The sequence below is a fragment of the Cylas formicarius genome, unplaced genomic scaffold (assembly GCF_029955315.1).
Source record: "Cylas formicarius isolate icCylForm1 unplaced genomic scaffold, icCylForm1.1 PGA_scaffold_5__7_contigs__length_24384050, whole genome shotgun sequence".
NCBI classification, from domain to species: Eukaryota; Metazoa; Arthropoda; class Insecta; order Coleoptera; family Brentidae; genus Cylas; species Cylas formicarius.
Window position 1 is genome coordinate 2,451,719 of NW_026844341.1, and position 23,356 is coordinate 2,475,074.

Below are 23,356 nucleotides of genomic sequence, written 5' to 3' on the forward strand. Positions count from 1 at the left end.
GTTCGTGCCACAACTGTTTAAAGCGACGTAACAATGCGGAGCGCTAGGCGAAATGTACACAGTTAAACAGCAGTATTTGTTTTGATCTTAACTAGACAATGCGATTATTCTGATTGCGCTTTGATTTTGTTGGCATAATTCAAACACCCAGGTTATTTTCGAAAAATTATTAATCGGAGATTTGGAACTGATACCTACGAGACAACGAGCAGGGTATTCGTTCATTGAAACAGCCAAATGTGAATAATTATAGCATTATCAGGTGATTCACTTCCAGAGCCGAAGTAATCAATTCCAAGGATGATTGTAAATGTTACTTAGACAATCCCAACAAGTTGTAATTGTTATGGTCAAGTGATTTCTTCTTCTTCTTCTTCTTCTTTCTTCTTCCGTCAATAAGAATTTCCAAGTATTTTGTAATCGGGTTTTTGATAAACTGCTGTTCATTTTAGTTTCGAATGTTAAAATTTTTGGGTGACTTTTTAATCCTTTTAAATCCTTCCAATGGGCCTTGACTGACGCCTTGTGTTCTTTAAGAATCTGTCAAACTAGTACAGTCAAGTTTTTTCAAAGGAACTTACACAGGTTACTGTAATTCCGATTGATTTTCTAGTCCATTTTGAAAACGGGCAATATGATGTTGATTACAGTTAAAGTGTCAACCGTCTAGTGGCTGAAAAAGTCCAGATCATACATTTTCTCCTATTTAATGACACGATAGAGTGTTTTTTACCAGTTCACCGGAATCCCTTCCATAATACCTTTAGCACACGGCTGAATGCAGAAGATTTGTAATGAACATTAAGCAACGAAAATTTTGAGTGAAAAATTTGATTCAAAGTCTCATTATATTGATAGCGCTACAACAAAATACTCGAACGAAATACGTATTTACGCATGTACGATGAAGAGGCCAGTCCATATCTGATTCACTTATCTATTTGTCCTACTGAGAAACGTGCATTATCTCATCTCTATCATTAAGATCCGACCCAGCGCAATGTTGTGTATATAACTTAATTTTAAATCAGGCGCCGCCATTAGAGTTCGTCATATTGTTACTGGTAAGTATTATTATAGGAATAATTGTGATTGAAATATCAGCTATCTACGATTTAAAACCTCATTATCAAATGCTGGTAAGACCGCTCGCCATTTGTTTAAAATTAATGGTTATAAAATTATTATTAGAAAATTATATTTTTTTATGCTTCAAACCAATTCTATCGCGTGCTATATCGTTAGAAAGGTAATAAAATTCTCTATTTAATAAAGATAACACTTAATTAGGTCTCCATTGCAAAAAAAAAAACTGAAGTGCGAAAAAAAACTTTTTTGGTCGTTCTATTAAGGATAAAATTTCCTGAAATTTTTGCATTTTTTTGGAGAAATTGCATTCGTATAGGATTGCAGATATAGTTCTTAACCCGATAAGCTCCTCCTCTATAGTTGGTATTGAGATAGGTGTTCCACAGGGATCGTTTTTGAGTCCTGTCCTATTTACACTCCACATCAGTGATGATGCACCCTATATGCTGATAGCACTTTCATTGTCGCTTCAGAAAATTGCCATATTTTATTGCAGAATAGATACAACGATATGTTGAGCAATGTAAATAACTGGTTTAACAGTAATAGTTTGTTTTTAAATCTAGATAAGATTTTTAAAATTCCACCAACGTGAGTTATATATTCTAGTTTCATTTCCAGAGTAGATGATTGTCCAGCAGCTCAGTCTAAGAGTGTTAAATTTTTAGGTATTAAGATCGATGAGAATCTTAACTACGAAAATCACTGCGTGTTCTTGATTTCTCGGTTGAACTGGAATATTTCCATGCTGAGGAATGTACTGACGGAGTCACGATTATTCAAAATATATTATTCTCACATTGAATTGAAATAATACCAGGGGGTTGGTCTACGCAATCGACAGAAGTGTTTTTAGCACAGAAAAGAGCGATTCGTTGTATTGCTCGCATTCTTTTAGAAGTTTATTTAATAAATACGATACACTGACCTTACCGAGTTTGTTTACATTTGAGTGCAGTATATATGAATCCAAAAATAAAAGCCACCTCACTCAAAATGAAGCTATTCATTCTTTTAACACAAGACACCAAAACAAAATTCATATATCTTTTTCCAAGTATAAAATTTCGTCTAGATTACCCTGTATACTGGGCCTGCAAGTCTTCATTGGTGTTCCTGATGAAATAAAAGGTCACTGTTTAGAAACTATTAAAATAAGATTAAAGCAGTATCTACTGCAAAAATCTTTATACACTATAAACAGTTTTTTTTACATAACCTTTTACTTGTACTTGTTATTGTAAACTTTTTTATTTGATAATAATAATAATAATATTAATAATAATAATAATACTCATTATTAATATTATTATTATTAGCATTTGCCATCATTTTATAGGAGTTATAATAAAACCCGTGGGCAAGGGAATACATTTTTTCTTTTTTCACTACCTCGATCTTGATAAATTGCAATGATAGTCTCCGATAAACTACTTATTTTAAAGTTCCACACCTTATATGATTCCTAAATTATTAACATATTAATAAGCATACAAAAGAAAAGCCAAAACACAAAACTGAGGCAAATTTGTCAATATTATGCGATTTTTACACAAACTGGAAGAAAATAAAGTTGCGCCATTATTATTAGTATTATAGTATTTCTTTAAAAATAACAGCCATGAGAACACGAAAGTCGGCCGTATGAGATGCAACTACAATAAAAATTAAAATCATAAAAAAAAAACAACGCTCTTAACTACTTTTTTTCTATACCATGTGACAAACAGATTTAAAATTTAATAAGGTTTATATTATTGACATTTCATTAAAAATAACATATCCTGAAACATTTGTCTTTTCTGTGCTACAATTAACATTTACATAACTATATGCATAACAAGTGTTGTAAACGGCATTTGAGTGAGTTAAAAGTTTACGGAACTTGTTGCATACTATACTTTTTCTACGACCGTTAGTTTTTGCATACATTTTCGCAAAACACGAATGCATTCACTGACATGACTGTCAGAATTGACAAACGTCAAAATTCAAAGCGTGGGAAATATCTCCGAAAACATCCGATTGCCGCCAAACCCGTGCGGTAAAATTCCGGAAATGTCCGAAGCGGCTCGGATTCGTGGGAAACGAAACTGACATGGTAAAGTGACGCTTTCCGTACGCTAGATCGGTGGGTAATTAGGTATTTTAGAGACGGGATTAGAAAAATTATATTCTGACAACCACTTGTTGAATTTATTATCGGTTATATCAAGAAATCGTAAATACTAAAGTTATAGGGTTCATACTGAACCGACTGAATAAATGAAATAACTTATTAACTTTGCCATTTTCCTTCTTTTTATAGAAACTTAATAAAACCTATAAGTAAGAGCCAACATTTTTTCATTTTTTGGCAATACTGCTCATTTAAAAATTAGAACGAGTGAAAGAGAGAGAGGGGGGGGGGGTGGAGAAGAGCAATATCAAAGCAATCTCAGGGATCGCTTCTAAACAGGAATGCCAACAAGGGCTACACTAATTAACACACAGAAGAAAGGCGAGTTTTAGATGAACGAAACTAAAGTGGCAGCTGTGCTACTGCAGGGAGTTTACTAAAATAATAAATATAATAGTAATTATGTAGGATCTTTATTACAGACTTGGACCGATAATTGAGATATTAAATATTCTAGATTCTGCATCAAGTAAATAAAAACTTACATAACAGTAAGAATAATAGGAAAATACGCTTTATATTTAAATGCTAGTCCCAGTATAACTATAGTCTTTCGAGTCCAGAGAAGTTATAAAGGGCTCTACAGTAGTTTTGTTTTGTGGTCCCCGCTTCCCCCATTCTTTCTCTGATTTTAATTACATTTTCAACGCACTTACTTAATATTTCATACATCATGGTCTTTATTTCCTCTTGCAAGATGTTTTGGAAATGCATGGTACCAAAAGTCATATAATATCTTGCAACAAAGCATTTTACTTGGGATTTAATGAAATACCTATTACCGTTCGTATCCATATCCAAATTTACAATCTCCCGTATGTTCTTTTTCCAGAATATCTCTCTGAAATTGCTTTTTATTTAAAGCAATAGGTCATTTAAAATGAAGGATATTCATTCACGTGCCTATAAAAATCCCATTCTGTTCAGGAGATTTTATCAAAAGACAATTTCTCAATAGTTAACTTTCTCAGTACACTGACACCTGTCTCAAGTTTTAGTCAAACCCTTATACGTGATTTTTAATTGACAATCTTCAGTAACTCGTTGAATGTAACCCAATTACTGATGTCAATTTTTTACTACAAATTTAGGACTACTAGCCATAAACAAGAACGAACCTTGCCAACAACTGCCGGTCATACAAAACCAGAATTTTAATTTTTAACACTAAGGTAGCAACTATGATCACAGGTACCATTCCACGACTATGAAAATGTAACTTTATTTGACCTTCCTGTGTGTAATTGAGTGACAATTGAAATAATTCAACAAAAATTAAAAATCAATTTATTTTCATATTCAAACCTTTTTTTATAAAACTCACATTTCTAGATAAGATATAAGGCCCCTATGAAACCGGCGACCCTGTACATTTAGAGATCTAAAGAATGTAATTCTCATGCTTTTGGCCCTTTTCAAAACCAAATAAACCGTCGATAAAATAAAATATATATAAATAAATTATAAATATATAAATATAAAAATTGTAAACAATACAAAAGTCTCGGAAATTTTACGAATATATGCAAAGTGTATAAAAAATCTAAATATCATCAGCACAAAGAAAAAAATCAATTATCCCACCTCAACCCTGTAACGTCACTGAAATCAATAACTCCTTAAATATATCTGCCTCATCTTTATTTTTTGCATCCGTAATTCCGTTTTTCCTTCCGCGTGAAAAATCTCACATATTGTGCCTTTATAAAAATAAAACGCCCTCAACTTAGTGAATTATTAGTATTTTATTAGTAGGTACCAAAATTGATAATTGATAATTGATCATTTGGATGAAAAATATGGATGACGCTACAACTACAACTGGCAACGTCGAATTATTCATAACTTTTTGAATTGAAATTATCTAACTTACGTTGTGATGCAATTTCTTTCGTCTTGTTAATGGATTTTTATCAAATTTCGTTTCTCGTTTTATTTCTTAAAGGCCATTTTGCACAAAAATTTACGAGACTACGCTTGGGCTATTCAATATTGTGTTCAATTAGTTCCAAAATTTCTAAAACAACTGGTAAAAAATGAAAGCAACACTTCGAGTTATCCTGTATTTCATTGCAATTCGTAACCTTTTTTGGTATCGCCAGTGGTGATAATGATGAATCTATTAATACTTGTTCTGAAGACTGAAATAGCAAGCCTAAAACAGGAATTTTTATCTATAAAAAAACCTTTCGATTTCTCCAATTGTATGCATGAGTCCCAAAAACGGAAGAATAAAGATAGATGATGGACCGGATGAAACAGGAGAATCATAGTCTCTATAAACATGTAATTATCAGGCCTAAGACTGCTATTAGCCATATCGAGAAGAAATGGCTACAGAAATGCCGCTCCTCAGAAAAGCAAAGGGTCGTTTGGACACAACAATGTGTGGCGTTTATAACCTAAAACCATAAAATTTTTATCAACGCACAGTTGTGCAAAACAACATGCGAGCTGTTAAAGGAGGCTATGAAATCGAAAAGCAAACGCTACAAATACGTGTGTGTGCCGCAATGGTCTTGTCTTTGTCAGGAAAATGTTCTTGTACAGGCTGAATCAATTATAAAGTTCATTATCTTATTGGTTTCATTTTTCGGACGCACAATTTAAAATTATTTTAAAGTATACAGGATGGCTTAAATGGTGACGAATAAAACATAGATTTTTTTAAATGGATCGCCCTATTTTGAAGTATTGGTTTAAAATCGTTTTGAAATTTTTCAAATTTCTTATTAATAATTACACATACCTAGAGATAATAATTTTTCAAATATTTTAATTTTTCTTGTAAACAAATTACGATAGCGCCACTGTTTTTCAAAGTAGATTACTGATATGCGTTTTCAAAATAAAGCAATATATTTACTATCAAATGATAGTTTTGTCCAAATGGCTTTTGCCTAGACAAATGTTATCTGAGGAAATGACCTCATGAAAATAATTTCTATTTAAAAGTCGTTTACCTAGGAAAATGTGATTTGTCAAGTTGTTGTTATATACGCGTTGTCATATTGCCTAGAATTGTTAAACATATGTTCATAGTTCAGGGTTAATATATTGTGTCCAAATAGTATGACAAAATTTAGCAAAAAATGTTAAATACAAACACTAAAAGATAAGACTAGGACAAACAATTTAAAAATATTTTCAAATATACAGCGTGATTGATAAATATGTGGAACACCGAAGTTACATATTTTTATTTGTATGACCCCAACCCAATGTAGGATTGTTACGGTTTATGCTTAGTTATTTCGGATCTATCGCTATTTTCTAGTCAAAAATGCCATGCGCCTAATACTCTATACTTTTGAAGCCATTTCCGACAGCTGAATTTGTATTATATTAACTAACTAACTTCAAGAAAAGTATAGCACAAGTGTCTGCACTGCTGTTTAAAATTGTTGGCATAATAAAATTGCAGCTGTAGGAAGGGGTTAAAAGTATAGGTGAATGTTAAACACAAATCATTTTTGACGAAAACATAGCCATAAATGCGAAAACAGTCGGTATAGACTATAATAACCCTACAATATATATTCCGTTTGAAAAGTATAAATTTGGTTTCCCACATATTTATTAATAACCCCGATTATTTAAAAATAATTTTAAATTTTTTCTTTTAGTCTCGTCTATAACTTTTGTAGTTAACATTTTTCTCTAAAACTGATAATAAAGGTGATATATTTTACTTTGATAAACTATTTGGACATCCTGTATAAGGCCTTAAAGACTTCTATCCTTCCTCATTTTAAAGAAATGGTTTAGCGAATGTAAATATTAGTGTGTCACAACACAGAACTGCTCTTTACGAGCGGCGATTTACCTATAGCATGGATTTTTTTTAATAAACATAGACATTTCTTTTGCCTTCACGTCAAAAAGCACAATCAAGTATATATTGTTACATGAAGAAAGTGCGGCTTGGGTTTTGCTTTTAACCTTTAATTAGTTTAGTAATTTATATTCGTTCTGTTGTTGTGTTATTATTATTATTATTATGTTTTTTATTGGTATTATTATTATTATTATTAATATCTCCCGTGTTTTTATTTTATTTCAGTTTTTTCAAGCATCTTGAATTGAATTGAATCAAACAAAATAAACAAATATTAAACTTGTTAAGAAAAAGCTGGAATTTAGAGATTAACTCGATGGTAGAGGATATCTCTATTTTTTACAAAAATATTGTTCAAGTTTGAAGCCAGTAAATTGCGAATTATATATTCAATGTCGGAAGACATTACGAAACAAACAATACCAGACTAATTGGTTAACAAAGTTCATTTATCTAAATGGCCTTTTAAGGTGTTTATCACAAGAAAGCTTTGATAGTATTACCCATTACTCGTAGGAAGCACATATATCCGCAATAGAAATGGGCAACCACAGTTTTGTCAAATTGCCTCCGTTTCTTGCATTTTAAGACTAGAACGAAACGTTTTTTGCTAACAACATTATATTTTTCAGATCTAGTCATAACCTGCCATGTTTGTTCCGGCTCTTCTAATCCTCCTGGTAGGCCTCATAATTTATTACGTCAGACGTTCCCACACTTATTGGAGGCGCCATGGTGTGACAGAAATACATCCAATCCATCCAATATTTGGCAACGCTAGAGAGACCTTCCTTTGCAATGAGTCGATATACGAGTTCTTCTTGCGAATTTATTCCATATTTAAAGCCAAACGAGTCAGATACGGCGGAATCTACACATTCACAGCGCGCGCCCTTGTTATCATGGACCCCGAACTGATCAAGGACATCATGCAGACGAGCTTTGATCACTTCGAAGATCGAGCTGGATACATCAACGAGGAAAGGGAGCCTCTCACCGCTCACTTGGTCAACCTCAAGGGGGCCAAGTGGAAGTCGATGCGGCACAGGTTGACGCCAACATTCACCTCTGGAAAAATGAAGATGATGTTCCAGACCTTCGTATACTGCACATCCGGACTTAAGGGGATGATCGAGGGATACGCTAGGAATAAGGAGAGCGTTGATATTAAGGACGTACTAGCGAGATTCACCACCGACATAATTGGAAATTGCGCATTTGGCATAGAATGTAATTCCATGAAAGATCCCAGCTCGGAGTTCAGGGTCTACGGGAAAAAAGTGTTCGACAGAAACTTCTGGCAGAACGCGAAGATTACGATGACCAGGTGAGTGACACAATATAAAAAGTTGGGCTCTAAATTGTATAATATATTAGAGAGACATATTTGTTTACCTTTTCTTCAAAGAAACTTCTGCAGGCTGTGGAACTTGTGGGTACACATTTTCTAGACAGCGCTTCGAGAAAGTCGCCAGCATGACTATATTTTTTCTCCGTTGTTGTTAACTTGTTTTTCGTATTCAATTTAATTAAAAAAGGCGAGTGTTTGTGCAAACCTTTTTAATTGACGAGTTCCGTAAAAATTGAATGGTGATTATTGTTATTGTTATTTGTGCAGTCCACAGATTTTTCTGTCTCTGGAATGGAAATTTATCCACTATATTCAAAAGGAAGCAATGCAAAATTGCTTAGGCTCAGTGAATATGATGAATCATCTGCACATCAAAATGTATACTGTAGCAGCAATCTCTCTGCAGCTATCCACGGGCGTAGGTAAACTTAAAATAATACGAATAGTTCCTTTATATTTTATTGGTTTATTTGAATAGTGAATACCTGGATTTCAAGAAAAGTTCTTTTATATTTTATTGGTTTATTTGAATAGTGAATAATTGGATTTCAAGAAAAGTTGTCCCAGACGTCCATCATAATTTATTCTTGGGCACTTTTCGTAGTACCTATCTCTCTCTTTTAATGAGCAAAAGAATAAAAGACATATAATTTCTAAATATACATAATACCCACAGAATTGAAATTTTAATTTTTATTTAATTTTTTATTTTACTATTTCGTTAATTTTTAATAAACTCCCTTAACTTAACTGGTTTTTTATTTTTATTTAGCTGAGAGTCACAAGAATAATTATCAATGGTGGCGGTGTTTTGAAAAAAAATGAACAACTGAACAAAAATGTATATCCATGTAGATGTCTGTAAAGTAAACCGGATATGCTAAGCAGTCTGAGATAAATAAAAGTTAGTTAATCTTTTAATGAAAGCGGAAATGGTTAAAGCACCTCTCACATCAACTGGGAGCTTATAAAAAAGTTTAGGGACCAAGTTGAAACAAGTGGTGCGAAGTTTAAGAATTCTGAGTAGCTCGCAATGGCTAGGTCGCCTTTCATGCATATTTGCACGAGTTATAAATAAACCTCTCATAGATTTTGGAACATTTTGTATCTGCTTATATGATCATATTTTCGTAAATTGTATGCAAATCTCAAACTAGTTCAATCTAATCTACCACATCTTTATGTACAAACATGGCTTAATAGCTTAATGCTGAACCCTTAATTTTTACCGACTTTAATAAGACTGACATCATTCTCATTGGGTTTTATTTTGAAATTAGCGAGATTGGCAAGCTCTATCCGATCCAAAAATAACATATATATGTATATATATATATATATATATATATATATATATATATATATATATATATATATATATATATATATATATATATATATATATATATATATATATATATATATATATATATATATATATATATATATATATATATATATATGTATATATATATATATATATATATATATATATATATATATATATATATATATATTATATATATATATATATATATATATATTGATAAACGTACTCTACAACTTCCAAAATACATACTCAATTAACGATGTGACTTCATCTACAACCTGGAGACTTCCGATTTCGGAAGTCACAACGTTTCCGATGTAAAACTTTGCCAGTATGACCTTGAGGGCCTTAGCAACGTTCCTGCAAAATTTTCTAATGAAGTCCCAAGGTCGACCATTTATCCGGACATTATCAATTTTAGTTCAGGCGTAGATCGTTGGCGCTCGCATCGCAATTCGCAATGTAATCTTGGTATGTCTGTCGCATGTATTGACTTCCCTTTGAATCTCTACGGTAAACCATCCGTTAGGACTTCACAGTATGTTTAGTTGTAGTACTTTATGGCTTCCTACGAGGTAGTAAAATGGCAACGTAGCATTTTTTGCGTATTTCAAGGCCGTTATTTTAGGCGCACAATATACTGAAAAGGATTTATTTCGACCGTATTTGCGGCGTATTTGCGGGAACGAACGAAATTTTGTGACTTCCCTTAAAAATGAATGGAGTACTAAATTAGTGCCTTCTCTGGTTTTGGTTAAACACAATTTGAATATTGGCAGTTTAATTATTTTTCTGTCTTTAATAATAATAAAAGACTTTTATTATACAAAATAAACAAATATAATTTGGAAAAATTTTCTTCCGCTTGTTCGCCTTGACAAGTTTATTTATACACAAAAGCTGCTTAGGCACATTAACTTCAATAAAGTAAATGAATTAAAAGGAAAATATAAAATAAAAAGTAAGAAGCCTGAAATATCGTAAATTTCGCGAGATCAATTAAATAGGTAAATGCTGATAAAGGTGATTTTCAGACATTGTTTATTTGTGTTGGTTCATTTTCAGTTCTTAATTTATACTAGAGTTTAAATATATTACTGCTCTTTTTATTTAATTAAATAATTTTTTTTTAAATAAATTCATTTTTTGATTGTAGCATTTTAGCCGGAAATTTATGAACTATTTTTGAATAGTTTAAAATAGTGTTATAATATAGCCCGAAAACAACGGTTTGATGTACATCTATGCTAAAATGCAGTCTTTGCTGGAAATACTTTGGAATATAGTTTTTTGTAATTATGAAAAATAAGGTCGCAGACTGTAAATATAGTGTAAGATGTTGGGATACCTTATGTTAGTCTTAGTCAATAGTTCTGCAGTTCTGGATTTTCTTTTGCACTTTCTTGCTAAAATGTACTAATCACATTTTATCATTTCTTGTACACTAAGAATGCATCATCAATTGGTCGTATAAAAATCGTGCGGTGCAGGGGGTGGTGGGGGTGAATTTTCTAAAAATTGTCAAGAAATTATTACTTTTTGTCATCTACACCCTACTGCTCTTAAATTGACAAAACCGCTTTTCAATATTTTTGGAATTGAAATACTTTATTTTTTCATTTTTAAAACACCGCATAATGCTTTTATATGGGAGTATCTAATGAATAAAAGCTTGCTCTGAAATCTCATTTTTATGTTATCTTTTACCTCGCTGTAACTTGAAAACTAATTGGTTTGTCAAAAAAGTGTTTCCTATAAACGATATGCATTGAAGGTCTCACGAATCCGTTATTTTTTTAAAAACCCCAATCTGATGGATAGTTTTTGTTTTTAATTAGCAAAATGTGAAACCATGTCGTGAATATCACGGAAGCCAGCGAAGCAGCGAGGAAGGGTCAGATTGATTTGCGAGGACGGTCAGGCAATAGACTTTGCGGTTCCGACGTGGGCTTGCACAACCACTTTCGCAGCGAGGATGATTTTATTTATTTTTTATGTCTACGTTTTAAGTGCCAAAATAGTTATATATATATATATATATATATATATATATATATATATATATATATATATATATATATATATATATATATATATATATATATATATATATATATATTATGACAATTATTATTAAGTTGAAGCACGGCATACATTTAAATATTTCAGATTTTCTTTTCTTACTTTGCACTTTGAACTTGATCAAAGCTTCATTTCTCAGCTTCATCTTAATTTGAAATTTTCAGTAAGCCAGTTTACTTATTTTACAGGTGCTAACAGGTGCAGGAAAAAAACAGGTACAGTCTCAGTTTGTAAAGTGCAGGTCGAATAGAAAAATCCTATGGGCAAAATGTGGGAAATCCCTGTTTTGTAAAATGGTCTTTTTCGATTTGTTTTCCTATCTAAAACTTTGGAGTCAGACACTATGTTAGACGTAGAAGAAACTACTAAAGTCACCGCCTAATACAACATAATTAAATCCGGGCAGTATAGCAGCATCACACCAAGTACATCCAGACTGTGATACAAATTTATCGATCTATAAAGGGAACCAAGACGAATTCTCTTACCAGCGTGATTTATACTTACCCACAACTGTTCTGAATTATTACTATCTCTATCGTCCGTATCCAAAACCTTGTAAGGCATAATATAAAAGGGAACGCCCCCGCCCTACCTGTTCGATCTCTTCGAACAAGATCAAAACCATTTATCGATACTCCTCCGCTCTTAACCAAATTTCAGAAAGACCTGCTTGAGATCTTCATATATCGTATGATTAGTTCATGATACTTCATCACGCTTGACATTATACACAAATTCACTATTATAGAGCGATATACATTTTCACTAGACTCGCCAACACGAAAAGCCTGGTTGTCTTGAAAGTGACAAGGTATTTTTAAACTGTCATTAACGAACGAAGCAGTTTTAAGAGTTAGAGTTTCGTTGTGTTATTCCGGAATACCTATGAGGCGAAGAGCATTTTTCCGAAGTGACTGGTCAAGTAAGCCACACTCAAGTTCTGACTTCTCAATTGATTTAGAATTGTTCGGAACTTCACTTTTAAGTGGTTTGCACGAGTCAGAAATTTGACCTAGTTTCGCATCAATCTTATTGAACTGCTTGTTACTTTCGATAAATCGATTAAATGGATTCTTTTCGATAGTATACGCGCTCCCCACTAAACTCCTAACTAAACATAGCGTCGAAAAAAAAAAGTTTTTATTTTTTCTCCGTTCTCTGTTCCAGGATTTTTCGACGATAACTTCCCAACGGTTTGAGCTAGACGCTTCAAATTTTATTGCTTTTTGACAGTCCACTAGAGACATAAGATATTGAAGACGGCGGATATCGGACATGGGCGGCCATCTTTTTTTTTCTACCGTTTTTTGGAATTTGCTATGAAACACGATAAGTGTCAGAAATTTGAAGATATCGACTTTAAATTTGGCACACATATTAAGGTTGGTTGCGTGCCGGAAACTGTTGAAATTGGGGGGGCTGGGGGGTCGAGCAGTATTTTTTAAACATTAAAAACTGTATTTGTAAGGGTTTAAGAAAAAATTAATTTCTCGAAAACGATTTACGCGGTCGAAAAAATTCTTGAACATGAAGACGCAGAAGATTCGGCGCCATAAAATTTTATTCTTGAAAATTTTTCAAAAATGTACCGGGTGCGCCGCAAATTCAAAAAACTGAAAAATGGACCCCCCTATTATTTAAAATTGGATATAACTTCCGAAGTCAGTTAGATTTACAGCGCGTAAACAGTTAAAACTTCTGTAATTAAAGTTTTTACTTGTTGTGTGTTCAAGATATTAAGTGCAATATTCAAAAATTCACAGTTGTCTTAAATTTCCAGCTATCGACTTCAGATTTGGCAATAGGGTAGAAGTCCACACCCGCATTTCATCTGCTGAAAAAGGACTAACTAAAATCTCACAAAATATATATATTTTAATTTTTTTTGGTATATTTTCACTTTCAGAAAAAAAAAATCTCAAAAACTATTAACCAGATCGGCAAAATTTGTGAACCGAGAAATGCGGAAGATCCGGTACTATAACTTTTATTTCAGGCATTTTTGCCATTATATACAGGGTTTTTCAGTTATAGACAAATATCTAAAAGACCTTGAAAATCGTTCTTTTCGCTATTAAATTATTAGCCGTAAATAAATATTCATAAAAAGTATGCTCAATTGGTTTAAGAAGTGTTATAGGCCACATTGAATGCTACAATTTTTGTATTTACGATTACCATCTATCATTTACGCTGTTCGCGATATTTGAAAAAATCCAAATGAAAATCACCATTTCTCGTCCTCAATCTAGATGCGTTGAGTTCATTTGCCATTACCACGTACTGCATGGTCTCAGAAAACAAGTACTTTCTTGAAAACCATTTACTCTATATACCAGGAAACACGGGAGATCCAAGGCTATAACCTCTATTTCGAAAATTGTTTGATTTAAATAAAGGGTGTGTCGTTTATGGGCAAAAAAATCTAAAACATCCTAAAAATTTCCGTTTTTGTGTGTAAATTATTGGGGATAAATGAAAAACTGCTAAAGATGCGATAATTTGATTTGAACGGTATCGTAAACTGTGTTGAGAGAGAGTTTCAGATTTGGTCAATTTTACAGGGCGCGCGAGATATTTGAAAAAATATCATTAGACAACGCTATTATTTGTACAAATTTTAATTTGTAACAAAGTGTCTTAACTTCGAACTTCGACCAGACTTGAAAGCACTTTATACAGGGTATATGCACAATACAATTACATCAATTTTGTGAACCGAACTTTAGACTGGTAGACTAGGTCCGCAAAACGTATGTATTCAGTACAGTAAAAAATGTTTGCGAAATTCAACTAAAATAAACAATTAACACCAGAGCAAAGAGGTTTTAGTGGTACCTAATTTACTAAATAAATGAAAACGGATTATAAAAAGTGACATACCTGATAAGCATTTGATACTTCCAACAAGCTGTATTGCCATTTACCCCATCCTAGACATCCTTACCCTGGACACAGGGTATATATATTTAAATTATTTGCCCCGCGAGGTATAGACGTCAGAGGAAAACAATTTTGGTCCATATTTTGTTTTAGATTCGTCCCGAAATCGGTCATAAATGCTTTGGGAATTTACGTAACGAACCAGGAGGTGGCACAATTTTTCACCAGGATGATAACGTCCACGATCGAGTACCGGGAAAAGAACAACATCGCACGCAGGGATTTCCTGGACATGCTACTGCAGCTCAAGAACCACGGACAACTGAAGAATGACGACGGAGTGTTCGAACAAACCGGCGTCGATGGTTCTCTTACCCTCAATCAAATCGCTGCCCAATGTTTCGTGTTCTTTCTTGCCGGTTTCGAGACCTCTTCTACGGCGATGACGTTTGCTTTGTACGAGCTTTCCCGGAATCAAGTCGTCCAAGACAAACTCAGACAGGAAATAAATAGGGTTCTACGAAAACACGACGGAGAAATAACTTACGAGGCCGTTCAAGAGATGACGTACTTGGAAAACGTCATCTATGGTAACTAAATATTAGCGTTTTCTTTTGCATTGTAGAAGAAAAAGTTTACCACAAAAGTAGCAGGATTTTGATGTGTTCAATTTTTTGGAAAAGTTTTCTTATATTAATGAACTCTATTTCAAAACTGAGAAAAATTAATATCTTTTTTATTAGGTGCTTTTTACGGTATCTCCAAAAGGAAAATGGTGAAGGACGCTCCAGGTTTAATAAGCTTTCAGGACTTTTTTCTGATATACCGACAAAAAAAACTACTTCCTATCATCTCACTCATAACACGTTTAATAGCCTTGATACATCCCTTTTTAATGAAGCCTGGTGCAATCCAGGGGTTACCGACATTTATTTCCGGAAGTATTATAATTTTAATAAGCAAATTTATTTACAAGTAATTACAGAAAATATATAAAAAGAGAAATAATGGGAAGTCTAGTACAAAATACAAGGAACCCAATTACTCGAACAGGTACTCTCGGCAGTTACAAGCTCTGCGTATGAACCAAAAAACAGGCAACAATGTCACGAATTGCATCCGCATTAATATCACATATGATTGAAACAATACTGCAGTTACCACGCATAAACGAAATTGGCAATTGATTTAAATCATTTGTCCTAGGCGTAGGGAGATAAAATGTAGGATTAAACCTTCAATTCAGGAATCGTATATTTTTAATTTGCTCAATAGACACTCAGAGTTCGCCGTATTATGCAAAAGCCCATACAGAAATTTTAAAGAAATAATGTGAAATAATCTAATCGATTAACCAGACACCAGTCTGAGATAACATTAAAGTGATCCTGAGGCAACAGCCAATCTTCATTCATATACTAATTCATTACAATTTAACTTACCAATTAGATCATCGATAAAGATGACAAAAAGAATTTGACCCTTATGGTGCCACCCCCTACGTGGGATGAAATACTAAAGAGCTAAATCCCTCGTATTTAACATGATGTCTACGATCTAATAGGATTAAAACTTGCCTTTCGTCAATTTTTTTTAAATCTAAAACCTATGTGTTGAATACACTTCCATAGGGTAGTTCTGCCACATTTAACGCCGGCTTCATCTTTTTCAAGCCTCCTTAAGATATTTAATTGAGGCACGTTTTGGTCCTCGTATAACTGGTAAATTTTAATTTAAATTATATTTCGATCACTTTCATCTACACTCGAGAAAATGTCAGCATCGCTTCTTTTTTTTCCTCTCTGAAATGGGATTATTCACAATTCACATATAGTTGATGTTGGAATTTTCGTCAATGTGGCCGTTTCTTCTAAAGATGCTTGCTTGCTGGCACCACGTTCAATGAGAGTCAAATAAACATTGTTTATAACTTCCTTAGTCTCAATAGAATAGTGTTTTCTACATTTGGGCAGGAGCATCTCCTGACATACACTAGACTCGCACATATTTTGCATAATTCGAACACGATTCAACACACGTTGTATTACACACGAAGAATGATAACTAATAAACTTAAACTAAGTAGTATACCAAACCAAAGAACATTAAACAGGTATAAAATTATTTTCTATTACGGTCCACAATTTTACCTGAATTGAAATTCCGAAACTTTAGGTAATAATCTTGTTGCATTGTATGTTAATGACCACCCTTGGATAATCCCATTCAAAAGCAATTGGTCACTTTCTTATATCTATGAACAGACCATACCAGGGGCATTTATGGCAGACCATCCAGACAACGACAAATAAACTCTATAACACCCTGTGCAAAAATAAGTATCTAGTTATAAATTTACCCATCAATTCAACAACATTTGCATTATTTTTTTTCCTAATATGTATGTATGTAAAAGTTAGAGGGGGTAACATTTGTAATGGATCACCCTTGTACTGCGGATGTCCGCTAAGATTTCTTATTTCAGAGTCGATGCGTAAATTCCCTCCAGTTCCGGCAGTTCCCAGGACGTGTACGAAAACGTACAGGGTACCCAATTCAAACGTGGTCATCGAAAAAGGCAAAATGGTTAATATTCCCATAGCAGGGCTTCACTGGGACCCGGACTACTTTCCGGATCCAGAAAAGTTCGACCCGGATCGTTTTACAGAAGAAATTAAAGCGACGAGGCCCCATTACGCGTACTTACCGTTCGGAGGAGGTCCGAGAAATTGTATTGGTAAATAGGAACCAGGATTTAGACAATTTTTACACTCTCCTCCTGTCTCTCTTATAGGCTTCTTTGTTGCGTTGCAATTCCAGGTCTTCCTCGATTGTACTCTTTTTCTCTTTCGAAGCGGCACCCTGTTTAGCATCCTTTAGACCACCTTTCATCTCTAATTCGATGAATGTGATCACAAAATCTTAGGCCTTTAGCTTTAACTGTGTTCGTGATGGACGTAGTGGTGCTCTCGCAAAGTCATTCTGCACCATTGCCTCTAGTAGCCCATTTCCATTGCGTTTCATTTATATATACTTCACGGTTGACTTCAGAAAGCTCCATTTGGTTGTTTAATAATGTCACGTCTTTGACTTTTTAATTTCCTCCTCAGTGCTATTTTTTGTTCATTATTCATGACGCCTAATTCTTCGGCCAAATGCTTTACGAGCAGATTGAAATAATGCTGTCGAACAGCTTTGGATACATGAAAGTCAGTAGAAAACTCATTGCCAACTTTTATTCTGGCTGTAATCAACTCCATTTTGGCTTAGTGCCGGCCATAGTTTTACGAGCGGCACACTGTCATATGCCTTTTAAAGATCAATAAATAACATTCCCCTGAGTTCGTTCACAACGTTGTGCTTTTCGTTGTTTTAGGCACACACGCAAGATTTTCCTCTTATCAAACCCCTGTGTTCTTGCAGGCCTTCAATTTGACATTCTACTCTCCATATGATAATTTTACTGTAGAGCCTAGAGACCGATTGGAAATATATGCGGTCCTCCACTCTTCTGGAAGTTTCTCTTCGTTCGAAAAACAATTAAATAACTCTTTGAACAGTTCTATGTGGATGCTGATGGTCGCCTGTTGTTACTGGTTTATTGCTAAAAACTCTTCTCTTTGTGGTATTTTCTTCATTGGTTTATGCGAACCACAAGTTGCAGCTACTCTGATCTACAAACTGGTGAATTCGCTAACATCTGCGCTTCCAAGTTTAGTTTTTGGCTTGATTTACAGCTTTTCTTAATTCAATGCAACATTTCATGTCGACGACATGAACCATTGATTCTCTTTTCTTCTCGGTGACTAGCCTCTATATCTGAGCTCCACTAATCGTTTTCGTTCTTAGGGCTTTTGAGTTCCAATTGACCAAGTGCAGTTGCCTTTCTAATTTTCTCATTTATCCTTTTTTTTATATAGAATAGTTGTTGGGTCGCGGTTGAGTACTTCTGAGTTAAACTTCTCCAGTCCCTTATACCTAAAACTAATTTCAATTTTTAAAACAAGATGAACAGGACAACATAAAATAAAAGAAGAAGAAAAGAGAAAAGAGAGTCTTCACAAATTACACGTTGCATAGCTTTTTTTCCTACACAGGGAGTAAAGACTTTTTCATAAAAATATGTTGAAGTTGTTGATATTTTGTATCTGGTTATTAGGGACACAACTTTTTTTTATTTGCTAATTTTTATATTTCAGTGTGGTAAGTAAATTCGACATGGACTAGAAACATATTTTTTATAGAGATATTGGGGGACTTTAAATTTAATTATTTTCTGATATCTGCTATTTTAACAAAGCTCGTGCGCTATTTCGACTTCATATCGCACCTAGTACAAGAGATTTGCGTTTTTATGTCTGATAATGTGGAAAAATTTGGTGCTTCAAATCGTCGGAATAAAATGGAACTAATATTGGTTAAAAGACAATGTAGTACTTTCTCCTATTCAACAGCACATAATCTAGCAAATTGCAAGTTGTTTTCTTTTCTTATCTTCCTTCTCATTTCACTCCAATTGGTTAGGGCCATATGCATCAAGAGAAAATTTTACTATCAGAGATACATGAAAAACCGAATCTAAAAAGATCTTGAATTTGCATGGATTCTTTCTCCTGCTATAAATTTAACTCATGCAAACTTTTATTAATATCTTCATCTTCAGTTAGGCTAAAATCCGTGTGTCTAAAAGATGCCCGTTCAGAAGATACGGCCCTGTAAATAAGGAACTAAACCAAGAATTATCCTGTGATGTTTTAGGTTTACGATTCGGAATGCTTCAAAGTAAGGTGGGCGTGGCCACGATAATCAGGAATTTTCGTCTCACTTTGAACAGTAAGACGGAGCATCCTCTGAGGTACGAAACGGGTTCGTTTATTACATCAGTGAAGGGAGATGTCTGGTTGGATGTCGAAAGAGTGTAGCCTTCTAAACTGTAAAGTGTATAAAATTTATGAAAACATGTTTATAATTGTCTTTAATTTTAAGAATTGCTTTTTATTTTACAATTTTCTCTTGTCTTAATTGTAATTAAATCTGTAGCAAATACGTGTAGCGATCGATATTTTTATGTATTTACCTTTAAGCACTCCTCCCAAAAACCATACTACAAATATAAACAAAGACACCTAAATGATCTTAAACGAAATATGGAAAAAAGCCAAAATGGAGAAACTTCTTTTTACATTTATGGGAAGTCGGTTTCTTTAGTTATATATTTGTATCACTGTGACAGGCTTATCCTATATGGGGATAAAGCATACTCACATTCTACACAAAAAAACCTTCTAAATTCGGACACTTCAATTAAAACAAAATTTGGGCCTAAGACCTACATAATAATACCACAAATTGCCATAGTCAGGAATTTGTAATGGCGACTACAGACAAATTTAGTTCTATTGCTGTACTGCCCGTATTTTCCAAAGTCTTCGTAAAAGAAAGAATTTTATCGTATTTTGATGAAAATACAGTTTTTGTGGAGAGTCATTCTGGGTACGCTTAGGTACATTGAAAGCAATTATAGCCATTCTGGAAAAGGTTCTGGAAGCTATTGATGGTAAGTTTATTTCCTATATGACCATGTTAGATCTTTCGAAGGCTTGCGTTAGCCATGACTTTCTTGTAAACAAACTTGAATTTTATGGTACAAGGGGTCAAGTTTGAACTTTTTAAAATCTTACTTTAACAACAGAAAACAAATCGTTAAGTTACCTAACGATGCTGTTTCTGAACCACAATTTATTTCGCTTGTATACTGGATTAAATTCTTTTCCTAATATTTATTAACAACAACACAATACTTAATTTGGGTAGAACCTCAAGTGACGTAGTATTCAGGCGATTGCAGAAGCGTGGTTTCGTTCGAATCGTCTTAAATTGAATGAACTGATGTCGGAGGGTATCTTTTTTCAGGTGCATCTGACGTTAGCTCTCACAATGCTAAACTTTTGGGTGTGTTTATAAATAGTAGACTTAACTGGCACGAAACGGCTTTAGCGTTTTATTTTAGTAACTTCATTTACGTGATATCTCATAACATAGGGTTGTGGCGAGACTCTTCCGAGACAGATAGATTTTTTAAAAATTAAAAAAGATTGTTCAAACATTGTGCTGCGCACAAAGTTAGGATCACTGTACGCCACCATTAAAAAAAAAATGAAAATAGTAACTCTCCCTTCAATTTTCATCTATCAGTGTAAAAAATTAAGAATTCTGAATTTCACATGTATGATACCAGACATAAAAATGACGTGTTCCTTATCGCCATGGGCACAAAACTAATTCGTCCATTAACTTAGTTCCTATTAAATTTTGTAACAAAATACCAGCAACTCTCGAAAACAACTGTTCCCCGAATGAATTTAAAAAAACTTATTAAACACATTTTTACAGAAAAATTCCAGTATAACTACATGCCTTCTGAATTTTATATTGTGTGCGTGTACGTAAACTCGTGCTGACAACTTATTGTTATTATTATTATTAATATTATTATTATTATTATTATTATTATTTAATGGATTCCTCAGTCATCGCTGGATGTGGCTCCTTCCCTGTTTCGGCATTGGCTGCAAGAAGACAGGTGGGTAAGTTTTAGGTTATTATGAATATGTTTAGATGTTTAGTTGTGGGGGTCGTTAAGTACGCGTCTGAGAATTCCGCTGGTTTTAGTTTTTTGTAGTTGGTGGCATATCGATCAATGTATGTGGTATTTCTCCGGTTGCACCTATAATAATTGGTACTACAATGACTCTTTCTTGGTTCCACATATCTTTTATTTCATTGGCAACAGGTAAGTACTTACTAATTTTCTCGTCGTGCTTTTTTTGTAGGTTTGTTGCGAGTGGAACGGAGAAGTCAATCAGATAAGTATGTTTGTTTTTTTTTTCGGTAAACACCATGTCTAGTCTATTATGTTGCAGAGGTAGATCGGTTATTATTTCTCTGTTCCAGTACATTTTGTAGTTTTCCGTTTCAACTACACTTTCTGGATTGTATTTGTAGTACGGTATTGTCTTCTTCGTTTCTGTGTCGTGTAGTTTCAAGAGTTCTTGGTGTATTACTTTGCCGATATTGTCATGTCTTTTGGTGTATGCGGTCGATCGATTCAGTTTGTCCTCCGCACGTTCTACATTTGTCTGTTGGAATATTTTGCTTCATTATATATTTTTTATAATTTCCTGTTGCAATGACCTGGTCTTGTATTGCTATTACAAATGCTTCGGTTTCGGAGAACAAGTATCCTTGTTTTAGCCAATTTAGGGACGCGTTTTTGTTGATATGCGGTTGCATCAGTGATGCCGGATAGCGGACATGGAGTTCCTTTGGTTTCCACTTCTCTTCGAGGTTGTCTTCACCAGCTTCATCTCTGGTGCCTTGTGCTAGGTTTAGTGGTGTCAATTTTCTATAAATTTTCCTTAGAGTTTTGTATATTTGGCTGTTTGTGTTGTCGTTGAAGTATTTTTTGAGAGCACTGATTTGTTTTTGGTGGTGTGTCGGTATGTGCACGATACCTTGGCCTCCTTTTTCACGTGGGATGTTTACTCTCTCAACTGAGCTGCGCGGGTAATGTTTACGGAATTTAGTGCTCTTGGTACGAACTTGTCCATGCAATCACTCCAAAACTGTACGTCAGGATGGATATGGCATATGTGTTTATTGCTTTTGTTGTTTTTGGCGTTTAGTCTCGTTTTAAGAACTGAACGTAGTCTTTCTCTGAATTTCCTTTTCAGTATTTCTTTGCTGTTTTTCTAATCTATTGCTCTAGATTGTTGATATCCTAAATATTTATACAGTTCTTCGATTTCCCTGCCAACTATCTGTCCTTCGTCTGCACCCATGTCATATCCTTCATGCCCCTTCCATTTTCCCCTTTCCATCGAATTTATTCGGCACTTGTCTAACCCAAATTCCATATGAATGTCATCGCTAAAGGTTCTTGTAGTTTGTATTAATTTTTCAATGTTTTCTTTATTATCCGCTTATATTTTAAGATCATCCATATAGAGGAGGTGACTAATTTTAATATTTTCTATTGTTGTACCATTGTTTTATTAAGCATGTGCGAGAGGGGGTTTATTGCCATGCAGAACCATAATGCGCTGAGTGCATCGCCCTGAAAGATTCCGCGTTTGATTTCTATGTTGTCTATTGTGAATTTCGTCTTCTTCTTATTTTAGCTTAATGTTGTTTTCCATTTTTTCATTGTTTGTTTTAGGGTGTTTTGAATGTATGGATCGATTTTGTAGATATCCAAAACTTCTATTAGCCATGAATGTGGGACACTGTCGAAGGCTTTTTTATAATCCACATACGTAGTGTATAGTGGTTTCTTTTCTTTCTTTTTGTGTTGCGTTATTATGGTGTCTACGATTAATTGTTCTTTGTAGCCTTTGGTTTTTCTCCTGCAGCCTTTCTGTTCCATTCCTAATAGGTTGTTTTGTATTAAATGGGCATATATTTTATCTATAATGATTGACGTTAATATTTTGTATATAGTCGAGAGACATGTGATTGGTCTGTATTTATCTGGGTGTGCAATTGAAGGTGTTGTTTTGGGGAGCAGGTGTGTTATGCCTTCGGTCATGAAGTCTGGTATTT

The 23,356-nt window shown here is 33.9% G+C and overlaps 1 protein-coding gene across 1 annotated transcript; it reads left to right on the plus strand.

Moving 5' to 3' along the window:
* The first annotated feature begins 982 nt into the window (after positions 1–982).
* LOC132702338 (cytochrome P450 6a2-like) lies at positions 983–19,799 on the plus strand. Its single transcript, XM_060670917.1, has 5 exons — positions 983–1,064; positions 7,739–8,433; positions 14,909–15,345; positions 17,241–17,492; positions 19,514–19,799. Exons 2-5 carry the CDS (start codon positions 7,757–7,759, stop codon positions 19,675–19,677), a joined length of 1,530 nt encoding a protein of 509 aa, XP_060526900.1. The 5' UTR covers positions 983–1,064; positions 7,739–7,756; the 3' UTR covers positions 19,678–19,799.
* The last annotated feature ends 3,557 nt before the right edge of the window (positions 19,800–23,356 follow it).